The 25,975-nt window shown below is 36.8% G+C and overlaps 1 protein-coding gene across 1 annotated transcript; it reads right to left on the bottom strand.

Annotated features, from left to right (window-relative positions):
* Window positions 1-5,177: 5,177 nt before the first annotated feature.
* Window positions 5,178-24,370, bottom strand: LOC127646718 (synaptic vesicle glycoprotein 2B-like). The gene is made up of 13 exons (XM_052130558.1): window positions 24,176-24,370; window positions 19,773-20,428; window positions 15,393-15,573; window positions 12,813-12,964; window positions 11,986-12,119; window positions 11,504-11,593; window positions 11,224-11,337; window positions 10,040-10,128; window positions 9,695-9,859; window positions 8,773-8,906; window positions 8,474-8,677; window positions 8,196-8,355; window positions 5,178-6,356 (listed from the first exon to the last, which is right to left on the bottom strand). The coding sequence occupies exons 2-13, from the start codon at window positions 20,221-20,223 to the stop codon at window positions 6,173-6,175; spliced, it is 2,058 nt and encodes a 685-aa protein (XP_051986518.1). The 5' UTR covers window positions 20,224-20,428; window positions 24,176-24,370; the 3' UTR covers window positions 5,178-6,172.
* Between the last annotated feature and the right edge of the window lie 1,605 nt (window positions 24,371-25,975).

Genomic DNA, 25,975 nt, shown 5'->3' with positions numbered 1-25,975 from the left:
GAGGAATTTATCTTTTCAAATAAAAAATTAATGTCTGATATAATTGTATTTGGGTAGTTGACATTAAACAGTCCATATTAAATGAGCGAGTAAATGCTTCAAATTAAAAAGAAAAGGTGTCCAGTTTCAGCACCTAAATTCTAACCTAAAATTGTGTTGATCCTGGTCCATTAACTCGTATAATGTATATTATTGAAAACAAGTTTTACATACCTGGTATGACTGTGTTGTTTGAGCACACTGTTGTGACTGCAGGTGTTTGTTCACATCTGGAGAGTAGTTTTGTTCCATTGAATGTTGCCGAGGATTACCATTGTACTGGTCCACTTTCATCTCAACACATTGCCCTGTATGGCTAGGACTGTCCCCAGCCTGATACACTCCATCATAGTGATCATAACCCTGTTCCTGCTCGGCCCATTGTCCAGTCGTAGACCTGCACTGAAAATACCCAACGATCTCTGGAGAATATGAGCAGACATCGCTGGGATTCATCTGTTTGCTTTGATCCAGCTCTTCCTCACCATGACCCAGTTGAGCTGATAGAAATGAGATGTATCGAATTGTGAGTCGTAGTGTCTCAATCTTGGTCAGGGTTTGGCCAACGGGAGCCACAGATGGAGGCAGGTATGTCCTGAGATGTTGGAGAGCTTTAGTCAGATCTCTCATTCTCAACTTCTCCTTCTCACTGGCGTTCTGCCGTTGCTCGCTCGGGTTCTTTAACCGCAACCTGCGTTTCTTCTTAAAGACACCTGGTGGGCAAGTAGGCGGTTCGGCTGACTTGGAGCACATCGGCTGGACCTGGTAGGTTGGGGTGAACTGGTAGGTTGGGGTGAAGCCTTGGTCCATGGATGAAGCTGGTGAGACCATGTCTGGGGAGGAAACACTGTAGAATTCAGAGTCCAAGCTTGGACAGCTCCACTGGTTTTGCTGGTTTTGTCTTGAGCTTTCCATATCATGTGTGCCTGACTCTCAGGTTGAATAAAGGTTTGAATGGAGGGCTGGAGGTTTATATGCTGGATTCAGAGGTGCGAGGTGACACCTCTGCAGGCTTACGGCAGCCATCAGTGTCTTTCAGACCCCAGGACTTGGCCTGGCTCTGTCTGGGAAAGGCTTGGAGAGGCCACAGGAGCAGAGGTGTGAATTTTGACTCCTCCTCAAAACAACAAGCCGAACACAACTGCAGCTATTCTCTCTGTTAGCTGTCCCATGAACAACTGACTAAACAATATGTGCTTTATGTTTCATCTGTTTAGAAGCTTACCCATAAAAGATCATTATGATATAAGAAAAAAAAATACCAGAAGTATCCTAAATATCCAAAATCAATTGAGATGAAATATTTCACATATAAAAAAAATCTGATGTTATAATGCAGAGTAGTATTTCAATAATATTTGTGTATTTTAATAATGATTATTCTAGTGTTTTTGTTTTTAAATATAGTATTTTTCATATCTTGGCTATAAATAGTGGCATTGGACAGTTCAAACCTGAGCTCAATCATTTCTTGATCCCACTGTTAGTGGATGTACAGCAAATATAAAGATACAGATTTATCGGGGCCTGGTTAGCTCAACAAGTAAAGACGCTGACTACCACACCTGAAGTTGCAAGTTCAAATCCAGGGCGTGCTGAGTGGCCCCAGTCTGGCTTCCTAAGCAACCAATTGGCCCGGTTGCTAGGGTGGGTAGAGTCTAGTTGGGTTCACCTCCTCATGGTCGCTATAATGTGTGGTTCTCGCTCTCGGAGAGGCACGTGGTGAGTTGTGCGTGGATGCCGTTGAGATTAACGTGACGCCTCCACACATGCGTAACAAGGTCTCCACGGTAACACGCTCAACAAGCAATGTGATAAGATGCACAGATTGATGGTCTCAGACGTGGAGTCAACTGAGATTCGTCCTCTGCCACCCGGATTGAGACAAGTCACTATGCCACCACGAGGACCTAGAGCGCATTGGGAATTGAAACCCCCTCCCCCTTATCAATCACTCCAATAATTCAAAACTACTAATTGTTTGCATAGTGTTGTAGTTCAAAGAGCTAAGCAGCATTATTAACTTCTATGTTGTTCAATGATGCTTAATACACTCCATTAGCAGATTACACTTGAGGTGTGACATTCACACAAACTGGTGAGTGGCTCTGCAGCTTTTTGGTTCAGGCAGTCATTCGCTCAGTGAAGTGCGTTGTAAAAGAATGCCTCATTCAGAGGAAAAAGCGAGATAATGAGATAAAGATAAAGAGTTAATAATAAAAAAAAAAACGTTTTGTCAGATTGATTGGTTGATTGATTGATTGATTGGTTGATTGACTGATGCTACAATACAATTCTAATACTATTGTGTAGTACTTAAAATAAGGTATTAATTAGTGCATTAAAATAATCCTAATAATAATAATAATAATAACAAAATATAGATACAAATCCTCTTTACTGTATTTAGCTCTATTTGTATTCCATCAAAGTATTATTTCATAGAGTTCCTTTCGTAAAGTGAACAGGGGTCTATAGCGAAAAAGAGTGTTTGTTTTTCCTAAAATTTCCCATTTTTTTCATTGAGCCTAATTGATGAAACATGAGCAGGAGAAGCTGCTGTGTAAATCATCCCTAAAACCATTCTTGCATAAATTGATGTATTGATAATTTTTGTACTGTAAGAACAGTTTTACAAATGATTTGCTCTTGTGTTCCATAATGGAGATCCAATCCATCTCATAGAAGTTGAATATAAACTAGATTTCTTTACTTTAAAGAAAATATGATAAATGCTTGCATGCCAATGAAAAGCTCAACACCATGCTATGCAGTTACAAAGTCTTCTGATTGGTGGTTAGCACATTGCAATACAGTAGGATGCTCTGAGTGGTTGCGAGGTTTATAGGTAATATTGGTCTAGTAGTGGTCATTGATAGTTGCATTGATTCATCATAATGATCATAGACCCTTTTCACATACATGTTAGGACGCATTTCTGCCTTATTTAACAACGTAAATGGAGAAAACTTTTTTATATTTCCAATTTTCCAATTATTTCGTGTAAATTTATAACATTGAACTTTGTATTATATTACCCCGGAGTAAGTTTTAAAAATCGAGTTCTAACTTCTTACTGCTGTTATACAATGCTAGATATTTGTATCTACTTTTGAAAAGCCATGAAAGCACAGTTGACGTTTTATTTAGCTGTTCGAGCTAACGGGTGGGCAAAAATGACATTTGTTGTGGTCTCCTATTCACCGCCATTCAAGTTTACCCAACTGTGATTCTACTTCTGCTCTGCAAACCCGGATATGTGAAAATGGTCCATTATTAGAGGTCAATAAACTGAATTATTCCAATCAAACATCTTGTCAATTTATAAATGTACTGTACACTATTGTAACCCACACACACACACACAAGATGAGACAGTCACAATGTTGAGTCAAGCTGGTGTTTATTGAAGCAGGCAAAGGTACAATACGGGAAATCCAGAGGAAGAATGGTCAGGGGAGCGATAAGTCGAAAGCCAGGGAATCAGGATTGGGTAAAGGGGCAAATCCGGGAGAGAGTGGTCAACGAGAACGGGAGGTCGAAGCCGGGAAACAGGACACAACTAGACGGGACTAGCGGGAGCAAAAGACAGGGGAACTAGGGGATGACTAGTGCTGGCAAAGCGAAAGGGAAAACTAAACACTAACCAACAAGAGTGAGACGAATGTGCTGGGGTATTTATAGGGGAACAAACGAGTGGTGCAGGTGAAATGAATGACAGGTGATGGGACTAGTACAGGTGTATACAATGCTCTGGTGTGCTGATGAGGCGAGTGCAGGTGTATACAATGAGGTGCTGAATGAGGCGAGTGCGGGAGTGTCTTTAATGTTCTGGCGATTGGGAGCGGGCATGTGAGCCCGAGGGGGGAGATTGTGTACGAGCATGTGAGCTCGGGGAATCAGAACGAGCGTGCACGCTCGAGGAAGCAGAACGAGCGTGCAAGCTCGAGGGGCGGAACGAGCGAGTAAGCTCGAGGGAGCATGCATGTGTGTGCGACGAAGCGGGGATGGGGCAGAGGAGCGGGGTTCGTGACAACTATCCTGTGTCTAAGAAAATGTTTCAAATTCAATCATATTATCAACATACTGTAGAGAAACACATAGCCTACTTCAATTATTCTGGCTACTTTTCAATTCTAAATATAATATATACATATATAATATATAAATGACAAATATTTTTATTAAAATGGTTTTGGCTAATGTACACTCACAGTAACCAGTAATCATGTAACTAGTTAACCGTTACATGTTTTACTTAGTCTGTATTTACTGTATCTCTTGAGAATTTGATTACCTGCTGAACTTTGTGATCGAAGCCCTGTGACCTCTAGCCGGTCCTCTCTGTCTGCATCTGTTAGTGTGAGAAAGTGAGAGAGTGAGTCAGCATTGTGCTAGATTTGGCACCTCTGTACTGCAGACACATGACTGAAGCTGGCATCTGTGTGTGTGTGTCTTTCCACTCTTCTATAAAACTCCCACAGAAACTCAACAATGGCTCAAATAACAATATCTAAATTTTCATGTCCATTTTTCTCTTTTAATGAAGCCACAAGTATGCTAAAGTGCTCATTTGGCAGCATGCATGTCCATTGCTGTTTCTATGACTTTAGTTCAGTCTCGCTGATAACAGTTAAAAAAACCTAACCTTTACTGTGACATGACACAACCTAGCTGAGTGAAGGTTTTCTCACCCTTGGTGTGAAACGTTACAAGCAACGTAATCACAGACTAGAAATAAACCAAGAATGTACATTGTGCAATGAATGAAACTGTCATTGCAAATGCAAATTCTGTCTTTAATTCATGTTTGAAATAAGGCTGTAAACTTGTACAGCTTTAAATTGAACTGTACTGTAACAGAGATCAAATATAATCAAGCTATAAACACGTAGCCACAATTGGTATGGTTAAATTCAATCTAAATCAATTTAGTGGAGTAACATTTCACTTTATAAAGAAAAAAGGCCAAGCCAATTTTTCAATCTGGTTTAACACCTTTTGCATAAATAAATGACCGTGACCAGAGGTGTGACTTACTCACACGTGTGCAATGGGCTTGTTGTTACAAGTGCCTTGCCATCCTTTTACTCACAGAAAAGCATGGGAACTAGTCAAGAATTGAAAGTAATGTTTTATTTTTATACCATCACAAACCAGAACAAACAAAACAAATTCAATTGGGCTTTTCTTCCATGACGTTTTGAATATGAAATATAAAAAGGCTTAATTATGCATTCCCTTTCATAAAGCCATTATTACTAGCTATGGAATATAAAGCCTCTTTTGTAGACAGTATTAACCTATTGGAGATGTCATCTTAAAAAAAGAAAGAAAATACATGTACGTAGCCTTCTCTGTAGTCAAATGTGAAACATGTATAATACCCATAAATGAACATTTTTGAGGCCCTCCTTCATATTTACTATCCACACGATTTAATAAACAGAACAATTATTGCATAATCTAAAACTCTTCTCACAGGAAATTAACATTATTGACATTTATCTCAAGTAAAATCTTAAAAATGTCTATTTTCCTACAAACAATGCCATTTTTGTATAGCATGATCATGTTCTACTGAAAAGGCATGACAAATAATATTAGAAAAAATGGGAATCCAACAGCATTAGAGTTAAAACACAGTGAAAATATAATGATCTATTGTGAAATACATATATATCACAGTAATACACAAATACAGCACAACAATAACTAGACAAAAAGCAGGTTATCAGAAGAAGAAAGTAAATGCAAAAAAATTGTCTGACCAAAATATCACAAAAAGAACAACATGTACACAACACTTGCAAAAAGCAAAATGCAGAAATATAACTGCTGTGATTTATAGTTGGAAGTCAGTTACAGTATGTTTCAATAAAAATAGAGGGATTTGACTTACTCTGACTTCTAATTTTCTAAGTTTTGTTTAATTGTAGCAAAGATATTTCCAAAAATGTCCAAATATCGGATTCAATACTCAGGGAAAATGGCTATAACATGACACCATATCAGCTTTACATGATACAGCCCTTTTGCTGTCAGTGTTCAGTAGTCCAAACATGAGGAAATCCAGATTCCAGCTGGACCAAATGCTGGTATGAGGCCTTGATGCTTGAGGAGTTTGGCTTTTTCACTGAAGAATGACCTCGCGTGTCTCAGGTAGTTTAAATGCCAGCAGTCCTCCACACACTAGCGCAGAGAAGGACAGGATGATGGGGATGATCTTGGTAATGCCGATAAATTTGCCAAAGATGAAACAGCTGATGATAGCTGCGAGTTTGCAGAGGCCGTTCAACACACCGAAAGCTGTGGCTCTGGGAACATAAGTGTATGTGTGTAAGTGTAAATGAGCATAGTATGGAAAAATAAGAACATTTACAAAGGTAGTATTTTCATATTACTTAGTAAAACAAAACTGTACTGATACACGTTAGTACAGTGAAGAGTTGTCACGTGGCTAGTTGTCCAGCTGTCATTCAAGGAAGTTGTCACAAGGGCATTGTCTAAGCTACTATTCAGTCAAAAGCACAATTACACAATTGTGTGTTTTCTCTAGCAGTGCTTGATGTGGTGGTTCCAGAGTCCAGACACCCATTTCAAAACCCTCTTAAAGGGATAGTTCACCCCTATATGAAAAGTCCCTCATTATTTACCCCCTCATGCCAAACCAGCTGTGTTATCACTTTCTTCTACAGAACACAAACAGAGGTTTTAGAAGAACATTTCAGCTCTGTAGGTCCATACAATGCAAGTGAATGGTGAACAAAACTTTGAAGTTCCAAAAAGCACATAAAAGCAGCATAAAAGTAATCCATTCGAATCCAGTGTGGTTTAATCCATGTCTTCTAAAGCGATCAGTTTGTTTTGGGTGATGCATGCACAAAGTGATAGATGGCGCAATAGGAAGTGTAATCGAGCTTGAAATCATGTTCGACAAGGAGACTGCTGATGTCAATATTTATACTGAAAAAGGAGTTATATTTTGGGCTGTTCTCACCCAAAAACCACTGGATCACTTCTGACAACATGGATTAAATCACTGAAGCCATATGGATTTCAAAGTTTTGGTCACCATTCACTTGCCTTGTGAGGACCTACAGAGCTGAGAAATTCTTCTAAAAACTTTAATTTGTCTTCTGCAGAAGAAAGAAAGTCATACACTTCTGGGATGGCATGAGGGTGAGTAAGTGATGAGAAAATTAGAATTTCATGGTGAACTATTCCTTTAAATTGAAATCCTTTTTGTGAATTCAATCATTCAAACCTAAAATTTCAATATGCTCATATTTTTTGGCTATAGCTGTTGGGTTAACAAGTGAACACAATACAACTGGCACATGTTTAGACTCAAATGTGAACAATATAATGAAAGTACATTTTAACTCAAAGGATGAATTATGTCCTCAGGGCGAGGTTATTTTTTTATTTTCATATAAGTTGTCACTTTGTTATAGGGGCACATTGTTTTGACCAAAATAGTGGTTTGATAATTTTGTATGTTACTTTTCACATATTTTGCTGTTTCATAAATTGTTTTGTGTGTTAGATGAACTGGATCTTTTTCCTGGGCAATAACAGTGAAAATGTTCAATAGCTTTTTGTTTTTGTAACCAAAAATCTTGGTTTTATTCTCTGTGCTTAAAAGTGTATGAACCAGCCCCCATATCCCCTTTACACTTTTAAGGAATAGCATAGACTTGAATGAAAATGAGGCATCAGGGATACAGTAAGTACAATACATCCAGTGGGCTTCGGAAAACACGAGGTGTGAAAATTAGACGTGAGCTTGAACCTTAAGACAAACAGAACATATTAAACAGACTCTACAGCTGTCAGTCACAGCCTCATTTCCATTCACGTCAAATAAGTGTCCCCTGATGGTAGTACGATAGGTCTGTTGCTAAAAATGTTGCCACAGTATCAGTAGCATGAATATTCAAGAAAATTATGAAAAGATCTAAAAGCATTCTAATGTTCAAAGTCTTTCCAATGATTAGTTACATATAAATGCAGCTAAAGAAAATCTTATAAATAACAGTACAGTATATAAAGACATAGATTGAAAGATATGTTCAAAACGGCTACATTGCCTAAACTGCCTTTTATTGATTAGAAATGCCTGAGATGTCTTTAGAAATGGATCTTTGTTTTACCTTTTAGAGGCTGGATAGAGCTCAACAGTAATGACCTCAATGCCGTTCCAAGCTGCCGCACCAGCTGCAAAGAAGAGGCACTGGAAAGTGATGACCGCCCCCTGACTGAAGCACAAGAACAGGAAGAAGGTGCAGCCAGCCGATGCCAGCATAGAACCCCCTGCGGACACACACATAAATCCACACAGCAAGTTGTAAGTTGCTAGAGATGTCTCAAAACATCTTGAAATAAGCCATGACCGTTCAGCTAATATAAACTGCTTTGTGCAATCACTCACCTATAATTTTAATTCTTCCAATTTTATCCATTAATAGACCTGCTATAATGTTGCCCGGTAACACAGACAAACTGCCGAGAAAGCTGACTAAATAGATCAAGATGTCATTTTCCTCCTGGAAGTTTAGATGACAGCCTTTTTTGGGGTGCAAAAACGTTGTATTTTCCAGCCTACAGTCAATGAACTTTGAATCTTCCCACAGGTCTGTAAGAAACACAATAATTCAAAAAATTGCCCACCAAAAATATTATTCATCATTCTAATCAGATAGAGCTCAATATTATGTCTGATTTGAATACCAGTATTGTAGAAGACTGTGTTTTTAAGGGTGCAGTTCTCAAAGAAGGACTCTGTTGACTTGACGTCCTCAAAATAACAGTTCTCAAACAGCGAGTCCTCAAACTTCACATTTCTAATTTCTATATTGACAAACCTGCAGGTAGAGTACACAGAATATCCTGGTCAATCAATGCATAGATCCACATTTTTCCTTCAGTGATAAAATATCATTTATATTGTCATATACATATCTACATGATCACACGGAATATCATTATGTTTTTTCGAGGGTTCTAATACCCTAGGATTGGCCATAATATGCAGCCTTATTGACAAAAACCATCTTTTATAATACATGTTTGCATTGGCTCCAGCATGTTTATTTTCCTTTGTGACATGACCTGTAGCACATTGAGTCAGTAGAGTAGGATACCCCGGTTCGGATCCCGCATTGAAACCAGGAAGTACTCATGTTCGCATAATCAATGAAGAGGGCGATTCGGAGGTTGCATTTTTCCCTCTAACATTAAAAATGTTCTCCACTGATGTTTAGGTTTAGGTGTGGGGTTTGGCCTGGGGGTACAGTTTATAAAAATATGCATTTCTCTTCACGGTATTACAGCCTATACAGCCACAAACATCTCACTTCACAACTCACTTTTGGCGCCCCTCTGTGGACATTACACTTGGGAAATTAAGCTCACACATGCCCATATGCCTAACAACACTTACTGCTTTGGCCACTGGGGGCAGTTTTTCGAATTTCGGTAAGCAAAGACCAATTTTAACTGAAGAAAAGTCCACCTACTGTTAATTTTTTTGAATGTTAAAGTTTTTTATTATATCTTCATATTCTTTATTTGGTGACGCAAGTCACACATTAATTACACACTTAAGCTCTAAAGATGGACTGACAGTTAATGTGGTAATCTGATATTGTACCTGTCATGGATATACTCCCCCTCTTTGTGGACCTGATTTTGTAGAGTGAAATTGAAATGAAAGCGTTCCACTTTCTCACGATGAAAGAGCTTGACGTTGGACTCATACTCTTCATATTGCAGATACTTGATCTGGTCAGGAAACCACACTCCCAGGCCATAATAGCTGCATAGGAGAAAATGTACGGATTAATAGGTAATTTGCTGTTAATAAAAGACGATGGTTAGATTAATAGGACATTTATTGTATATGAAGTCATTCCTTAACTCAATCCACTGCTGTCTTATTCCATGCAATTTCTAAGCTTGAGTGCATTTGAAAATGATTGCACACAGAGTTGCTCACCTGAAGGCCATAGTAAACCAGACAATGGCAATGAACAAACTATGGAGTCTGAGTTCAGGTGCAGCCAGAGACATCATGTTCTTCATGACCTTTTGGACCACAGTAGAGACAATCATTTCATACTTTTGCAATTCAATCATGTTATTTTACTGGAGAAATGGACATAGCTGACTACACAGATTTTTGTCCAATGAAATTCTCTCTATAATGAGAATATCAGTCTCTTAATTCACAAAACAAAGCACTATTATGTAGAAAATCACAGTACATGGCTGTTATATAACTAAAGCCTATGGGCTATTTTAATTGTAGACATATTGTGGCTTTCTTAACTTTATGTCTTTTAGATTTAAAGACATCTCTATTAAATACAAATAAATAAAGGTAAAAATTCAAACTCCCAAAAGGGGGAAAACAATAAACAGAAACTTTCCCAAAGGGGAAAAAACAAAGGAAATATTATCCATGCTGGGGCATGGGAACAAGGAACAGGTCCGACCAGACCGAGGTAGGGATGGGAATAATACACAGGACCAACCAACTTGACCGACTGGAAAACAAGCACACAAGAATGGAAACAAGACGAACTGGCACTGGACAGCCAACATGAGGAGATTAAAATAGGGAGAGAAATCAAACAGGTTAACAGGGGACAGGTGAGGAAAATTAACTAATAATAAGCAAACAAGGATGCAGGGTATGACGTAAGACAGAGAGACATGCGGCGATACAGAAACAAAACAAAGCCAAATGCTCTCAATGGCAATATAACAAGGCAATATACGCTCATGCCAACAGACAAACAAGATGAGAGAATGCGTAGCAATGCCAAACAAAGCAATGCCACTAATTCTCACACTAAACAAATCTAAAACTAAACTTGAATGCAACAAGTGACAAAAACAGGGTTTTTTCCAGGAACAGGGTTGGGAACCACTGCATTCATGTATGAGCCCTTTAATATGTCCTGCCCAAACTTCCTGTTTCAATAGTAAATATATCAACAGAGAAAAGGGCTCTTTATGATAGAAATGTCATTCAAAATGACGATGCTGTTGTTTTAAATGTTGTTACACTTGCAACATTGGCAGGCACCTGACAGGTTAACTAATAGCCAGGCAATGGTGGCGGATCCAGATCGTTCTTTCAGATAAACCTTTGACATTTTCTATATATTTGCATACCTGTTTGACCAGGGTCATATGTCGGACCATGAATCTCTGGAAGGCAGTGCCAGTTTCACTCTGAATCTCTATAAATTCATCATCCTGAGTGAGGGGTGTTTTGATCTGAGAAACCTGAAAAAGAGGTATTTATTTAATATAATAGAATTTGTAGATGCAATCAATTCAGCCCCTATATTCAACAAACTCATCAAATACAAGGCCCAAAACACTGTTATTGTTCTTTGTGATGGTCTCCTGTGCTGTAGTTTTGTGATATATCGTTTTAAAGTTGACACACTTGAAACACTTTCTCTGGCTCTCCTTTCGCCCTCCAGTTGGTGTCATGGACTTGTCTCAGGATCATCCAAGCTTCGTCGTGTCTTGCAGTCTGAAAATTACAAAAGTGACAATGAGCCTGGTGTAGAGGTGGGAGACTTCCTGTGGCAAATGAAGGTTGCTGTTGGAAGAGGTGTTAGTGAGGCCTGTAGCTGGCCAATCAATAAACACGATCACACTGGAAGTTGGCATGTTTTTTAGAGAGTTCCGGTACCCTAGGATGGGCCCCATTAAATGGCTGTTTAATTCCATTTATTTTGAAGTACATTACATTCTGTGGACCATATTAATAAGAATATTAAAGGTGCAGAGAGGTAGAGCAATGGGATGTTTCACTTTAAATTAACTACATAATAAAACATCTAAAATGTGGAATTCATTTAATAAAAAATAAAAAAACTCTGCATGCCCTACATGATGATACTAATACTGCAGATCTATTACCTCCAGAAGGAAACGGGGGCTTTCTGGCATGAACACTAGCCCAGCGAGAGCAGCGACTGAGGGAAGGAAACAAACCAGCGCAAACACACGCCAACTGTGGAACTGGAACTCTGTACCCATACTGAAGCCCCAGCCTGCAACACAATGCCACCAAAACCCTCAGAAACTTTAGAAATACAGGAAACATGACAACATGGTTCAAGAAATAATGATATAACTATTTAAACATATTTATTCAGAGCCGAGGGCAAAAATACCATGAAAATATGAAAATTTACAATAATGCCCACAAATATTTAAAATGTGGAAGCAAAATTGATCAAATGTATACCTTGAATGCTCTGGAAGATGCTTTGGATAAAAGCATCTGACAAATGCATAAATGTAAATGCAAAAATTGCTCCTGAAATGGGTCCCTATTTTTTCTCATTAATATATCTCATTCAATTCTATTTAAGACCTATCTAGTTTGCTGCTGTGTCTTTTTATACGGTTAGAAATAGAATGTCCTCATGAAGGAAAACAGTTCCCCAAAAAATTATTTTCAGGGGGAAAATATTGGTCCTAATCTGACTACTTATATCCAACTTTTTATATTGCTTTAACATGACTTCTCTAATGCGCAGCTCCTGTATAGGGGTTTAATAATCACAAAAGCCAGATGTACAGTAGGTGGAAAAGTTATTTGCTCAATGCCATTCTTACATTTTAATAAAATTCCCCCTTCAATTAGTCTGGTGTTTTCTTTCATGTCAGCTCTTATGTGCTTGCAGCAATTATTATTATTCAAATCATCAGAACAATTATTATGGTTGTATTACTATTACCATAATGTGGGATGATTCCCCAGGCGGTGAAGGAGGCGTACAGTCCCCCGAGCATCCAGAACAAACACAGCCAGCTGAGATGTTCTCCTCTCTTGTCTATCTGCAGGAACTCAGAGTAATACGTGTACACAACAGGGATCGACCCACCAATCCTACAGGAAGTAATGAGAGACACTGTGTGATATCAACCACAAAAATACAGTGATAAACAGATTTTTTACAAATCCACCGTGCCAATATAGAAGCCATATTTAAAAAGTGGTTAAACTTTACATTAATTAATGTAACATAAAATGACATGAAATCAACCAACAAATGAGGAAAACACATTAGTTTATCATAAAGGAGCCAACTATATCAGCAGTGCCGAATTACCTTTTAATATTATTAATAACATTATTATTAACATTTCTGCAAAATATTTCATAGCTACAACATAGTTAATACATTGTTATAAGACAATGTTGCTTTATAAAATCATGTTCTATTTCCCTAAATAACACTTTAAGTCCAGGTTCAATACAAGTTAAGCTCAATCGACAGCATTTGTGGCATAATATTGATTACCACAAAAATGTATATCAGACTTGTCCCTCCTTTTCTTAAAGAATAAATAAAAAAAGCAAAAGTCTGGGTTACAGTTACAATGGAAGTGAAAGGGGCCAATTTTTGAATATTAAAATACTCACTGTTGAAAGATTATAGCCACAACAGATAAAAAAATATGCATGTAAACATGATTTAAGATGGATACAATTATTTACTAACCTTTTCTGTGTAAATGTCTAGCCAATTTTACAACATTGTTGCCATGATGATGACGTGAGTTTTAACATAATAATTATTTAAGTGCTTTTAACACTTCTGTGGTCTTTAAGATCAAGTCCTTACATTGCCCTTAGGGTCAAATGAATCCTTTTTATGTTCAAATTCAAAAGCTTGTAATAAAGGTTCTGTTTGCTCTATTGCTCTACTTTTGGTCATAAATCGTTTGTCTCTATCTCTATACTTTTGGTGTTAAATTGCTCATCTATGTGCAGCTAACATTAGAAATAAGATTTGTATAAGATCTGAAAGGCAGGGGCCCCAGCTCCGCCCATAGACATCTGGTCTTTTTTGAGAAGCCTCAAAATTTCAATACTCAGCTCTTACCTTAGGTTGTTTTCTACCAAATGAGTCTATTTTTACTTGTCCCTCAGCTTGTCTGGGTAAATAATCCACTGTTATGTCTCGAATGTCCATAAAAAAATGCAGTTCAACAAAAATGTATTATAAACAAAAAAATGTAATATTATACATCATTGCAAACCTGATGTTCTTAGCTTTCAAATGACACTAAGATAACTTGCAGTCCATTCATTGTACAAGATATTCCACAAAACATGGGTAAAGGATGGTGCTTCTCCCCAAAAACTGGATGTCTATGGGCAGAGTCACAAGCAACATGGGGGTCTGATCTGATCTGCACTTTCAGATCTGTATGTTATGATAGAAATTGATAAAAAAAAACTAAGTCTAAAAGTAGGGAGATCGAGCAAACAGAGCATTTATTACAAGCTTTTGAAGTATTTTTTTAACAATATTTTTGATGCTGCATTGCAGTCGTCCCCTACCTTTCAGAACTGTATATTGGAATGAAAAATTCTAGTGTTAGCTGGCACCAAGATGAATGAATTAAGACCAAAATTAGAGAGAGAGCAAACAGAGCCTGTATTATAAGCTTTTGAAATTGAACATGAAAAAGGTTAAATTTGACCCTTATGGACTATGTAGGGACTTTCATTTTTTTTGTAGCTTTGTGTATAAATACATTAAATTTATAAAAATGATATTGCCAAGTTCACATCACCTCTGTGTAGGATTGACATTATGTTTCAGGTCGGAAACTTTCGTTAAGTTGATCAGTGTTAAAAATTCAAAAGGGTCAAATTGACCCATAAGTCCAAGGAAGGGTTAAACCCTAAAAAAAGATGTCCCCATTCACTTCCATTGTAAGTCCTATATCCTATGTTGGGTCACGGGTAGTGCTGGAGCCTATCCCAGTTGTCTCTGGCTGAAGGCAGGGAAACACAATGGACAGGTGTCCAGTCCATCACAGGGAAAATGTGAAACATTTACAGGAATTTCTTAGTATTTTGTCCCCTTTTTGCTTTATTGACAGCATGCACAGACATAGACTTCATGAGTTTGTGCAAAGCTTGATGGTCCATGTTATTCAGCAAGATTAGAGAATGTTTCAAAGAAAGTCTTGTGTGCTTCTTTGGAAGTAAGGCAATCTGACCTTTTGTACAAAGAGTGTACAAACATATGTCACAAATGTTCTGATTTGATTAGTGATCTAGAATTTTTTTCTTCTTCATTTTACTGCATGTCATTTCTTTTAAAAGAAACATTTCACAATCCTAAAATGTTAGGTTTACATGAAAAATCCCAGATTTTTTATGTGGTCTGAGACTTTTGGACCCCACTGTATGTCCAAGTGAGTCTTTGTGTGCCAATTGTCACAAGTTCATCATGGTTCATCAAACTTTCTTTTTCAACTTGTCAACTTGCTATTATTCTTCCTGCTTTAAGTCTTACCCAATTCCTGAACAGAGTCTGAAGAAGATGAAGAAGCCGTAGCTCTGGGCGAAACAGGACAGGAACGAGAAGATGCAGTTGATTGACAGAGCGTACAGTAAGCACTGCCGTCGGCCCAGTTTATCCGCCAGACCACCCCATACAACAGCACCAATCATCATGCCCACATACACAATTAAACCTGAAAAAAAAAAGAAAAGAAAAAACACAATTCGCTACTGATAAATAAGAACCATAACTCATGTTGAAGCTAACCGATAACTCTGCAATATTTTACAGAATACTCCTAAATTTACAGCATTGTTTGTCTTCCATGATACAAAATCATCCAGTAAGTCATTATAATTACTTTAATTAGTCATTAACAAACATTATATAATACTTGACAGCATAGTTCATGTCCTAATAGTTAAATGTGTCATGATGAAATTTTGACAAGTGTAATTTTGTGTATATAATCATATTCTGTATGAACACACATTCAGTACTATTCTGCAAGCATTTTATTTAGTCATTTGTCATCATGTACAGGTCTCTATTTTCATGACCCCAATAGGTGCATGATCAGGATCTTATCCAGTTTTCACGAGAATGCTAATTCTAAGCACAATTTTCGTGCCAGCACAAAAGGTCAATTGGGCATGGGTGGGAGTGTTTGCGCTATCTATTGGTGCATGTGCGCAAACTGTGGGCATTTTAAAGGTTAATGAAGTGATGCAAAGCGCAATTTGCTTTTTAGATAGGTGATTGGGGTAATCGTCAAGATGTTTCAAAAGCAAGTTTTCTGCGCAAAGTCTGAATTCATTTCCTGCATTTGCAGTTTGGAGATTCCAGCAGCAGGTGGTAATAAAGTTAATGTCAAAACACCTAAAGAAAATATAGTGAAACATCAAATGATGTCACTTACAATCACTGCCGTAGTCGTTTCATGAAACAAAAATGTATGAGATTTGTGTCAAACTTTCTAGAGGTCAAGGTTTATTTTAAAATTATTATTTTTAATATTGTTATGTTTATATTTACAATGTATTTATGATATAATTTGTTTTAGTAATTTTCTACCCGTTCTTGAAGAGGGATTTTTAAGTCAGTGAAAGAACTTGGAGAGGGTAAAATGTTTGGATATGGGGAGGTCTTTTTTTATGATATTTTGACCACTTTATTACCATAATTGTTTTGATTGTATTTTAATTTTTTAAAACTCTTATTTGAATTCAGACATTTTTAGATGCAGATGGTGCAATATCCGGAGAAGAACCCCAGAATAAAATTGCATTAAATTGCCAAACCCATTTGCGCCTAGACTTAATGCTCGCTTGCATGAAAATACCAAATCTATGACTAAAAGCATAGCACTGTTAAACTCTTAAAATAGGGCCCACAGGATTTCATTTAGTATTTAGTTAATGCCGTTTTAATAGAGGATGTTATAAAGTGTCTTTTTTGTGTGTAAACTAAAGTATTTTAAATGAAGACTTTTGTTGGCATAGTGGAATTGATTTAATGGTATCCTATTACTTTGAATTAAATAAAACGCGGTCTCCTCTCTTGCCTTCCCTCCGCCTTTAACGGTGCTCTGCATCTCACACAAACACACACACACCCACTAATTGGAGAATGGGATAAGCGATTATCAGACACGTGGCACGGATTGTGAATGTCCCTATGAATTACACATCACTCCTGTACCAGACAGCAGGCAACCTTCATTCCTGATTCAAACTTTTCCTGCTTCTCCCTTATTATGTACGGTGGCACAATGCTGCCACGTACTTATTATATTTTTCACTCTGTTATGTTGTAAAAACAACACCTTTTCTCATAATAACAAGATATGTTGTATAACCGACATCTTTTCTTGCAATAACGAGATATCATGCCGTTAAAAACAAGATCTTTTCTCGTAATACAGAGATATTATGTTGTATAAACAACAAATTTCCTCATATTAATAATATATTATTTCATATTCACATTTTCTCGTAATAACGAAATTATGACACTTAACAACTGACAGTTTCTACGGTCATTTGCGCTTGTTGGTTTTTGCAGCACTGCTCAGTATATATAAATAACAATAATCTTTATTTCCTTCTCTGTTTAAGCCATAAATCAATTTTATGGAAGTAAACAATAACACAAAATATAAACTGTTTGACTTTGGCTTTTGTGAACTTGTTGGTGAGCTGTAATTCTCAAACAATTCTCCAAAAAATTAAATAAAAAATAAGACAAATAAAATAAAATTGAATTGAGTAATCTTTAGAAAAAAAAAAAACATGTTTTGAATAAAAAAAAAAAAACATTGTTCATTTCACACATTATGGCAAATTAAATGTCAAACAAAAAATTATATTTTATTTTATTATTTTCATTACAATGCATTTTAATACAACAGTTGTATTCATTTAAATGCCCGACAAAACAATGGATTTTATTTCTATTTATATATTCATTGTTTAAAGAATAATTGATGTGAAATTCACAAACGATGAACAATCTCTTATAAATATGTACAATATATCTATCATATGCAATCATTTGTTACATGATCTATTTGATAAGTGGTCAATGAAATTCTTGCATTATTTTCGAATTGTCATTAAAATAGCTACTTTTACAATTTTACACTTATCATATCTTTTTTATCAAACACATATTATTCTCGTCCTTTTTGCGAACACTCCAAAACATCTTGACCGGCAGTTTACCCTAACACAGTTCAGAAAACATTGCCCAGCTTCATTTATTGAAATATGTTCCTCCAAAATCTGGCGATTCTGGAGAAAAATCCCAAAATCCATCCCAAAACTCCATGCTGACTTGACAAAATGTTCCAAAATAAAAACATTTTACGTGTAGGATACATTTACCACTGAGTAGCTACACCGAACTGTTAGAACAGGTGGGCTGGGACATAAAGTTAATTTGTTAGATGCTCAAAACATCTTGCTAAAATTACAGATGATCAAATTTTTACGATATTACAAAAATAGATGTCGATTTTATGACCAAATATCTCGTTATGGTTCAGGTGGTAGAGCGGGTTGGCCACTAATCGCAGGGTTGGTGGTTCGATTCCTGGCCCACACCACTCCACATGGCGAAGTGCTTTTGGGCAAGACACTGAACCCCAAGTTGCTTCTCAATTGCAGGCTAGCACCTTGCATGGCAGCTCTGTCGTCATTGGTGTGTGAATGTGTGTGTGAATGGGTGAATGAGTCACAGTGTAAAGTGCTTTGAATGCAGTTAAGGTTAAAAAGGAGTTATGTAAGTGCAGACCATTTACCATTTACATAATATCTCGTTTTTATGAGAAAAGATGTCGTTTTTATGACATAATATCTCATTACGAGAAAATATGTAATTTTTACGACAATATCTCATATCACAAGATGTCCTTTTTATGACATAATATCTCATTATCACAAGAAACTATGTCCTTTTTATGACATAATATCTCATTATTACAAGAAACTATGTCCTTTTTATGACATAATATCTCATTATTACGAGAAAAGATGTCGGTTTTACCACATTAGGCCTACTGAGGGAAATAATAATAAGTACGTGGTAGCATTGCGCCACAATAATTATGACATGCAACCTAGGAAATACTTTACAAGCTGTTTCTTATATACCCCATGGTGTTGTTTTATCACCTGCTGTGTGTAATCACACTAAACCTGAGCACTGTGCCCTCCCACATTTTGACCACCGATGTTTTAGTGCAGTGGGTGGACTCTTCAAATGGACCATACACACAGTAGGCGAATATACAACAAACGGCAAACCTAAAACTACCCTACTTAGAATTAACGGTCTTCCCATGAAAAAGCCTCTTTAATAGAAGCCTAAAATGGAAAACGGATGTGCATATGGTCCACATACACTGACAAACAGCTTCTTATAACTTTTTTTTCTCCAAATACAAGAAAAAAGCATGCCCATTTAGTGTTTGAACTTGAGCTCTTCATCTCTCTGTAGCGAAGTTCACACCAGCGGAAGTCATGTACGTAAATGATTTGTTTATTTTATTTAGCCTAAATTATATGAAGTATCAATCCTCTTTGTCTTTGATTTTCCTGATCTTTAGTTTAAGTTTGATAATTAAATTGTATTTTAGTCTACTTTGAAGCAAAGTAGATCGCTCTGCTTTGTGGCAACATTTCTAGCATGATTTCTCACATGATTGGCTGATTAGATAATTGCATGAATAAGTAGGTATACAAGTGTACTAATAAAGTGGTCACAGAGTGTAAGTCTGATACTTTTACTAAAGCCTTTTTTTTGGTAAATAAAATATTATAAAATTCTTATCAAATGTATGTTGTCTGATCAGAAATGAAGTTTATTCTGAACCCTCCCTTCCTCACTTACCAAGCATGCCCTTGTCAGCATTGGACAGGCACATGTCCTTCTCAGCACTGGGAAGGGCGAAACCCACTACAAAGCATTCCACCCCATCAGCCATGAGGGCCAGGCCCAGCACCGTGAAGAGGGTCCACTGGAAACGCCCGTGGCCACAGTCTTCCATGATGGTCTCGTACTGCTCTGGCAATGTCTCCTCTTCAGCCTCAGCAGCCATCCTGGCCTTCATCCGGGCTTCCCTTCGTGCAGCTCTCCGCGCTTCCTTGATCTCATCCGGATGGGGGATGCCCTGGTACTCCCCCTCATACATCTGATCATCTTCATCATTTCCCTCTGTGGCATCACTGGCAGCATCTTCCTCCTGAGGTGGGTAGTCTGTCTGATAGGGGTAATTGTCTTCTTTATATGTAGGGTAGGTTTCTCCCTGCTGGTTTATATTGTTTTGGTATGGGTCATCCATGTTGGCTTGAATCAGTTATATTCTTGCAGACGAAATTAGCTAAATTGGCATTATCCCCTAAAATCTCCCCGCCTTTGGTCAAACTTCCAGATGCAAGGTCCAAAAATGCTTTTATGTGCCCCTCTTTTAAGTTAAGGCCTCAATATTTATGTTGACAATGAGATATTTCCCTTTGGTTGGTTCTACACAAGGCCACATTCTGCACCTGCATAACAAGAACATTTGCATTAGCATTAAATTTCAGTGAAGCAGATCTTTGCCATAAATGCAATTGGTTGAAACATCTGTTGATGTGGTTTCAGCAAATACTAAGTTTTCTATCTCTTGAAAAATCCAGTTTCTGGGTGAAATGTCCACAGAGTGTAGCCAAAAGCGAATTTTTGATGTACTACATAATCCATAAATTACCAAAATCCAATCCATATCCCTAAACGTCAGTGAAGTAAAAATTCCATTTTAAAGCAAAAATGCAACCGACGAATGACTGAATTGCACTCACCATTGTTTATGTTAATCGTAGCATGGATTTCTGGGCCTTCTGACTGTGTATTGTCTGGGCCCCCCCTTTTCTCCCATTTGTGGAATGCTCAATTCCCACTACTTGGGTCCTCGTGGTGGTGCGGTTACTCAGAGGACAAGTCTCAGTTGCCTCCACTTCTGAGACCTTCAATCTGCTCATCTTATCATGTGGCTCTTTGTGCATGACACCACAGTGACTCACAGCATGTGGAGGCTCATTCTACTCTCTGCGATCCACGCACAACTGTCCACGTACCCCATTGAGAGCGAGAACCACTAATCAGGACCACAAGGAGGTTACCCCATGTGACTCTATTCTCCCTAGCAACAGGGCCAGTTTGGCTGCTTAGGAAACCTGGCTGGAGTCACTCAGCACACCCTGGATTCGAACTCACGACTCCAGGGGTGGTAGTCAGCATCAATACTCGCTGAGCTACCCAGGCCCCCTGGGCCCCTTAGATAAAATAAAAAAAAATATGTGGGCCCCCCTTGATCTGTGGGCCCCTAGAATTGTTACCACCTTTTACCCCATAAGCTACGGCCCGGTGTGAATGCATTTACTTCCTGGTTTCTACAGGACCAGATACTGTGTCTCTCAGATTGTTCACGCCACAAGCTCAAAGATCTTGCTCATTACCTGCATGTCTTAAAAGGGAAAGACGCTAGTCAGGAATTCGGCAGAATGGGGTCGATTTCAAGGTACAAGAACATTCGGAAGCAGCATGTCGATTTCTAATACAAATGTAATTATCATTTGTCTACAGTTGCCACTTGATTTATTATTTTACTATTTAATACCAATATATCTAATACCTTTTGGTGCAACTGTGGAAAATAATGGTATATGCACTGATGTTGGTGTGCAATTAAGAAGTTTAATTAACAGGAATTAAAAAATTTGACTTAAAGATTTGATTAGAAAACAGAAACAGAAAATGTTAACAAAAAAATGATTAAATATAGACTAGTACTGTTACTTATTCTGGTTTCATGCTGGCACATGAGTGTCTGATACAAAAAAGAATAATCACAAGCTCTCATTGGTTATTGTGCCAGGGAATGGAGATCTTGCTCATTTCCTGTGGGGACCAGCTTGCTGTCCCTATAAGGAAAATGGCTTAATAAACATACTAATGTCTCAATGAAAATCTAATAATGCCTCGAGACCTTGACAGTATTCTTTAGATATCTTTTTACAAGTTTTAGCTGTGGTTTTTCGATTTGATTCTGCCCTATGAACAGTGACTCCCAGATTAAATTTATAGGGTGATAAACATGTCTAATGATGAAATAATCAAAGAATAAGAATATTATACATGAGAGGAAAAAAACCATTAACACTATTAATCCTAGAACACTATGTGCTATGTCTTGCTTGAACATTACATTTAAAAAGGAGATTATTGAGCAAAAGCATCTACTGTACAGTCACCGTGTGTCCCGCCTAAACCTGGTAATTGTGATCTGACAGTCCCAGATGGTTGTTATGTAACTTTAAACATGTACTATGACGGCCTAACAAATGCATGCCCTTAGATCTGTTGGGACTATTGGGCTGGATAGTGATATTCAAGCATTTGTAACAGTGAATGCATTGCAATGCACATTTTGGATCAAATATTGTCTAATTCTTTTAGAATCATGTACTTGATTTCATGATAACACTTTACAAAAAGGTTGTGTTTGTTAACATTAGTTAAGTATATTGTTAACATGAATTAACATTGAACAATACTTTTACTTAAATTCAACATATACTAATACATTGGTAACACTTTACAAGTTTCCATTTGTTAACATTATTTAATGCATTAGGTATCATGAACAAATAATGAACAATATATATTTTTAAAGCATTTTTTAATATTAGTTAAATTTAGTCAATAAAAAAACTATTGTTAGGTTATGTTAGTTCAAAGTGCATTAACTAATGTTAACAAATACATTAAATACATTGAAATTAACATTAACCAAGATTAATAATTGCTTTTAAAGGGTTGGTTCTTGTTAGTCATGTTTACTAATGTTGTTAACTAGTGTTCAAAAATAAAAGCTTTTTACATGTTTAAAAAGAAAAGTTGTATATGTTAACATTAGATAATGCATTATGAACTATCATGAGCTAATAAGGAGCAATTGTATTTTCATAAACTAACTTGTACCAAGAGTAGTAATATCTGTAATAAATGCTGTTCATTGTTAGTTCATGATACCTAATGCATTTACTAATGGAAACTTTATTGTAAAGAATCACCAATTTCATTTATCATACCAAAGCAACATTTAAAGAAACTGCAAAAATGTTAAAAGGAGATTAAAAATAGTACAATATGTGCTCAGGTGCAGCACCTAAAATGTTAAATAAAATAAATGTAAAAAATAACCATTAATTGACATGTTATGTGCCAACAACCCTTATACTCAACCTACCAAGCTAAAGTAATTTTAATTGCTAAAAGAGAAGTTTCACACTAACAGAAATGTACTGTTTGTGAGGTGAGATGTCCATATATGGCTTATAGTGCACATGGTGTGGGTGGGTCATGATGTCACTGCCTGGGAGGAGACATACCTAATGGAGGGCAACTCTGAAGGGCATGTTTGCTTAGGCATGTCACCTAAACTGTCAAGAACGCTGCTGTCTGTGGGAAATATCAGAGGGTGTATCACCTTCATCCCCTTTTCAAAAATGTGTACTCTTACATCTGTTACACATATGACATCTTTTATACTTTCCAAATTTCTCTTTGATATGAAGAGTAATGACGATCTACTCTATCGACGAGTAAGTCTATAATCATTTGGTAATTGGGACACATTTGGACAATTTTTAATTGATTCTTGGCATGCTTTAGCATTGGGGATTAATTTTATATATATATATTTGATATATTCGACTGCGAATTGTTTGGAAGTGGAGCAAAAATACAGCATAGCATTTAATAATGTATTTATAAAAATTACATATACCAGTAGCAATTTTCTGTTTCTGTCAAAGAACTGTTGTCATTTGATTCCTTAAACTCACCAGACAGATAGGGCTAATGGATATAGAAAATGTCAATGGCTATAAAAGTCAATAAACAATCTGTTGCAGATCCTGAATTAGAACATATCATGGCTTGGGGTATGGAGGCATTTTGCTTTTCCATCAGTTTTATAGATCTGTTACATTTACTGATGCAAGAAACTAGTATGCAATGTCACTTTCAAAGTGTAAATCTAATCTCTTCTTATGAATATCATTTCTCTTAAAAGGAGAATAAAACAGCGAATAATCATGGTTTATAATTATTTAGAAAATGTAAAAATTCTGCTATGAATGGATATTAAGATACTGTAAATGTGGAGCATTCATCAAATGCAACATTTAAAAGCAATGGCTTTGAAAGCAGTCCTGAAATTCATTTAAACTGAAATTGCGTTAACTTACCAGAATGAATATTCCTCTGTGTCAGTGTTGTTCAGTACAAATAATAATAATAATTAAAAAAAAGACGAAAAGAAAAAGAGAAAATTCCAAAGGAAAATCCTTGCTGAGAGTTTCAGAAGGCAAGCCCTACATGTCAATTTAACAGAGCAGGGGATTATGGGCCGACCTCATGATCATCCAGATTGAATCTCCCCACACTTGATGCTGCCAGACCAAATGCAAGAGTCCACATCCAGTTTAAAGAACACAGTGGACAAGTGGGGGGTGGGGTTGAAAAGGGTCTAATGCTGTTGTAATGCATATCTATGTTAAAGATTGTTCATGGAAAATGCCAAAGATGATCTCTTAAATAGGTTTTAATATGATAATTTAGATAAACCAACATTAACACAAATTATAGTTGTGCTAGAAATTATTTTAGCTATGAAAGTGAAATTTTAGTGGCATATTTTAAATAATAATAATAAATAATACATTATTTATATATATATATATATATATATATATATATATATATATATATATATATATATATATATATATATATATATATATAGTTATTATTATGAATTTGTATTATTATTAATATTAAAAAGATACTTTAGAAGATACACTTCCTTTATAAAACTCCTTGCGTCTTTCACGAGCATGTCATGGAACAATTTCCTCCTCAAACTAACATCAGTGACATATTAGGATTTAGCTACCCTTTCCCCCCAGCTCAGAGCTAGTTTTCATGGCCTGCGCTGGGACAGTTTTATAGAGAGTGCATGTCTTGCCCAGAGTAAAGCTCTCTAATCCCACGACCAGTAATTCTACTGCAAAGAGGATTAGCTCCACCCCAGCAGAACCATTGGCTATATTTAGAATCGCATTTATTCCCTGTGTTTTCACTCTTTGCCCCGCCCCTTCACATTCCCCTCCCACCGATTCATCTGAACTTGCAAAATTGGCAGAAGCTGTAGCCTGATCTAAGACCAGCTTCACCTCTACAAATCCTAGGCTTACCTAATTTATTGGGATAGCAAAACTGGTCTCAGCATATTGTTAAATTGAAACTTCAATGATTCAGGGTTTTTTTTATTTTTTTCATTATATATATATTATTTTGTACACTCAACAAATCACAGGTGTTGTAGTTATACCTGCGTTGATAGATGTTGGCAGAACAAACTAGATCATCTGACAAATGTATGATTTTTTTATTCAAGGTTGTTGTCATAAAATAGCCTATAGTCTCAAATTTGGTCTATGTAGATTTGATAGACCTGGTCAAACTGTTAAGGTGAAAATATTTTCATTTAATGAATAGACAATAACAGAACATTTTACTTTGTTTTGGTGTCATACTAAGTCAGTCTTCCCTGGTCTATGTTGTTTTTCAAAGGGCAGAGGTCTGTAAGTGTAATCCCTTAGTAGCACTACAGCCAAATTGACCCCATCAAACCCTTCAAAGCTGATTGGAGCGTGATCACGGCTCTAGTCACCTGACTGCATGCATTACTCTAAAGTGACAGACATGCAAGCGCTTGATTTTCTAGATCAGAGATGCCCGAACAAAGATGACATTTCATTTGGCCCGTCTTGAGGGATTTAGCAGATTACAGACTAATGTTTTTTTTTTTTGTTTTTTGTTTAATCAAATCATAAAGGAGGGGAACCAGGGCAACTTTTTTATTTGTATTTTTTCTCCCCTTTTCTCCCCAATTTGGCATGTGCTCGTGGTGGCATAGTGACTTGCCTCAATCTGGGTGGCGGAGGATTAACCTCAGTTGCATACGCGTCTGAGACCGTCAGTCC

This window comes from Xyrauchen texanus, chromosome 1 (genome assembly GCF_025860055.1).
Source record: "Xyrauchen texanus isolate HMW12.3.18 chromosome 1, RBS_HiC_50CHRs, whole genome shotgun sequence".
In the NCBI taxonomy this organism is placed as follows: Eukaryota; Metazoa; Chordata; class Actinopteri; order Cypriniformes; family Catostomidae; genus Xyrauchen; species Xyrauchen texanus.
This window is presented reverse-complemented; position numbering and strand designations above follow the sequence as displayed.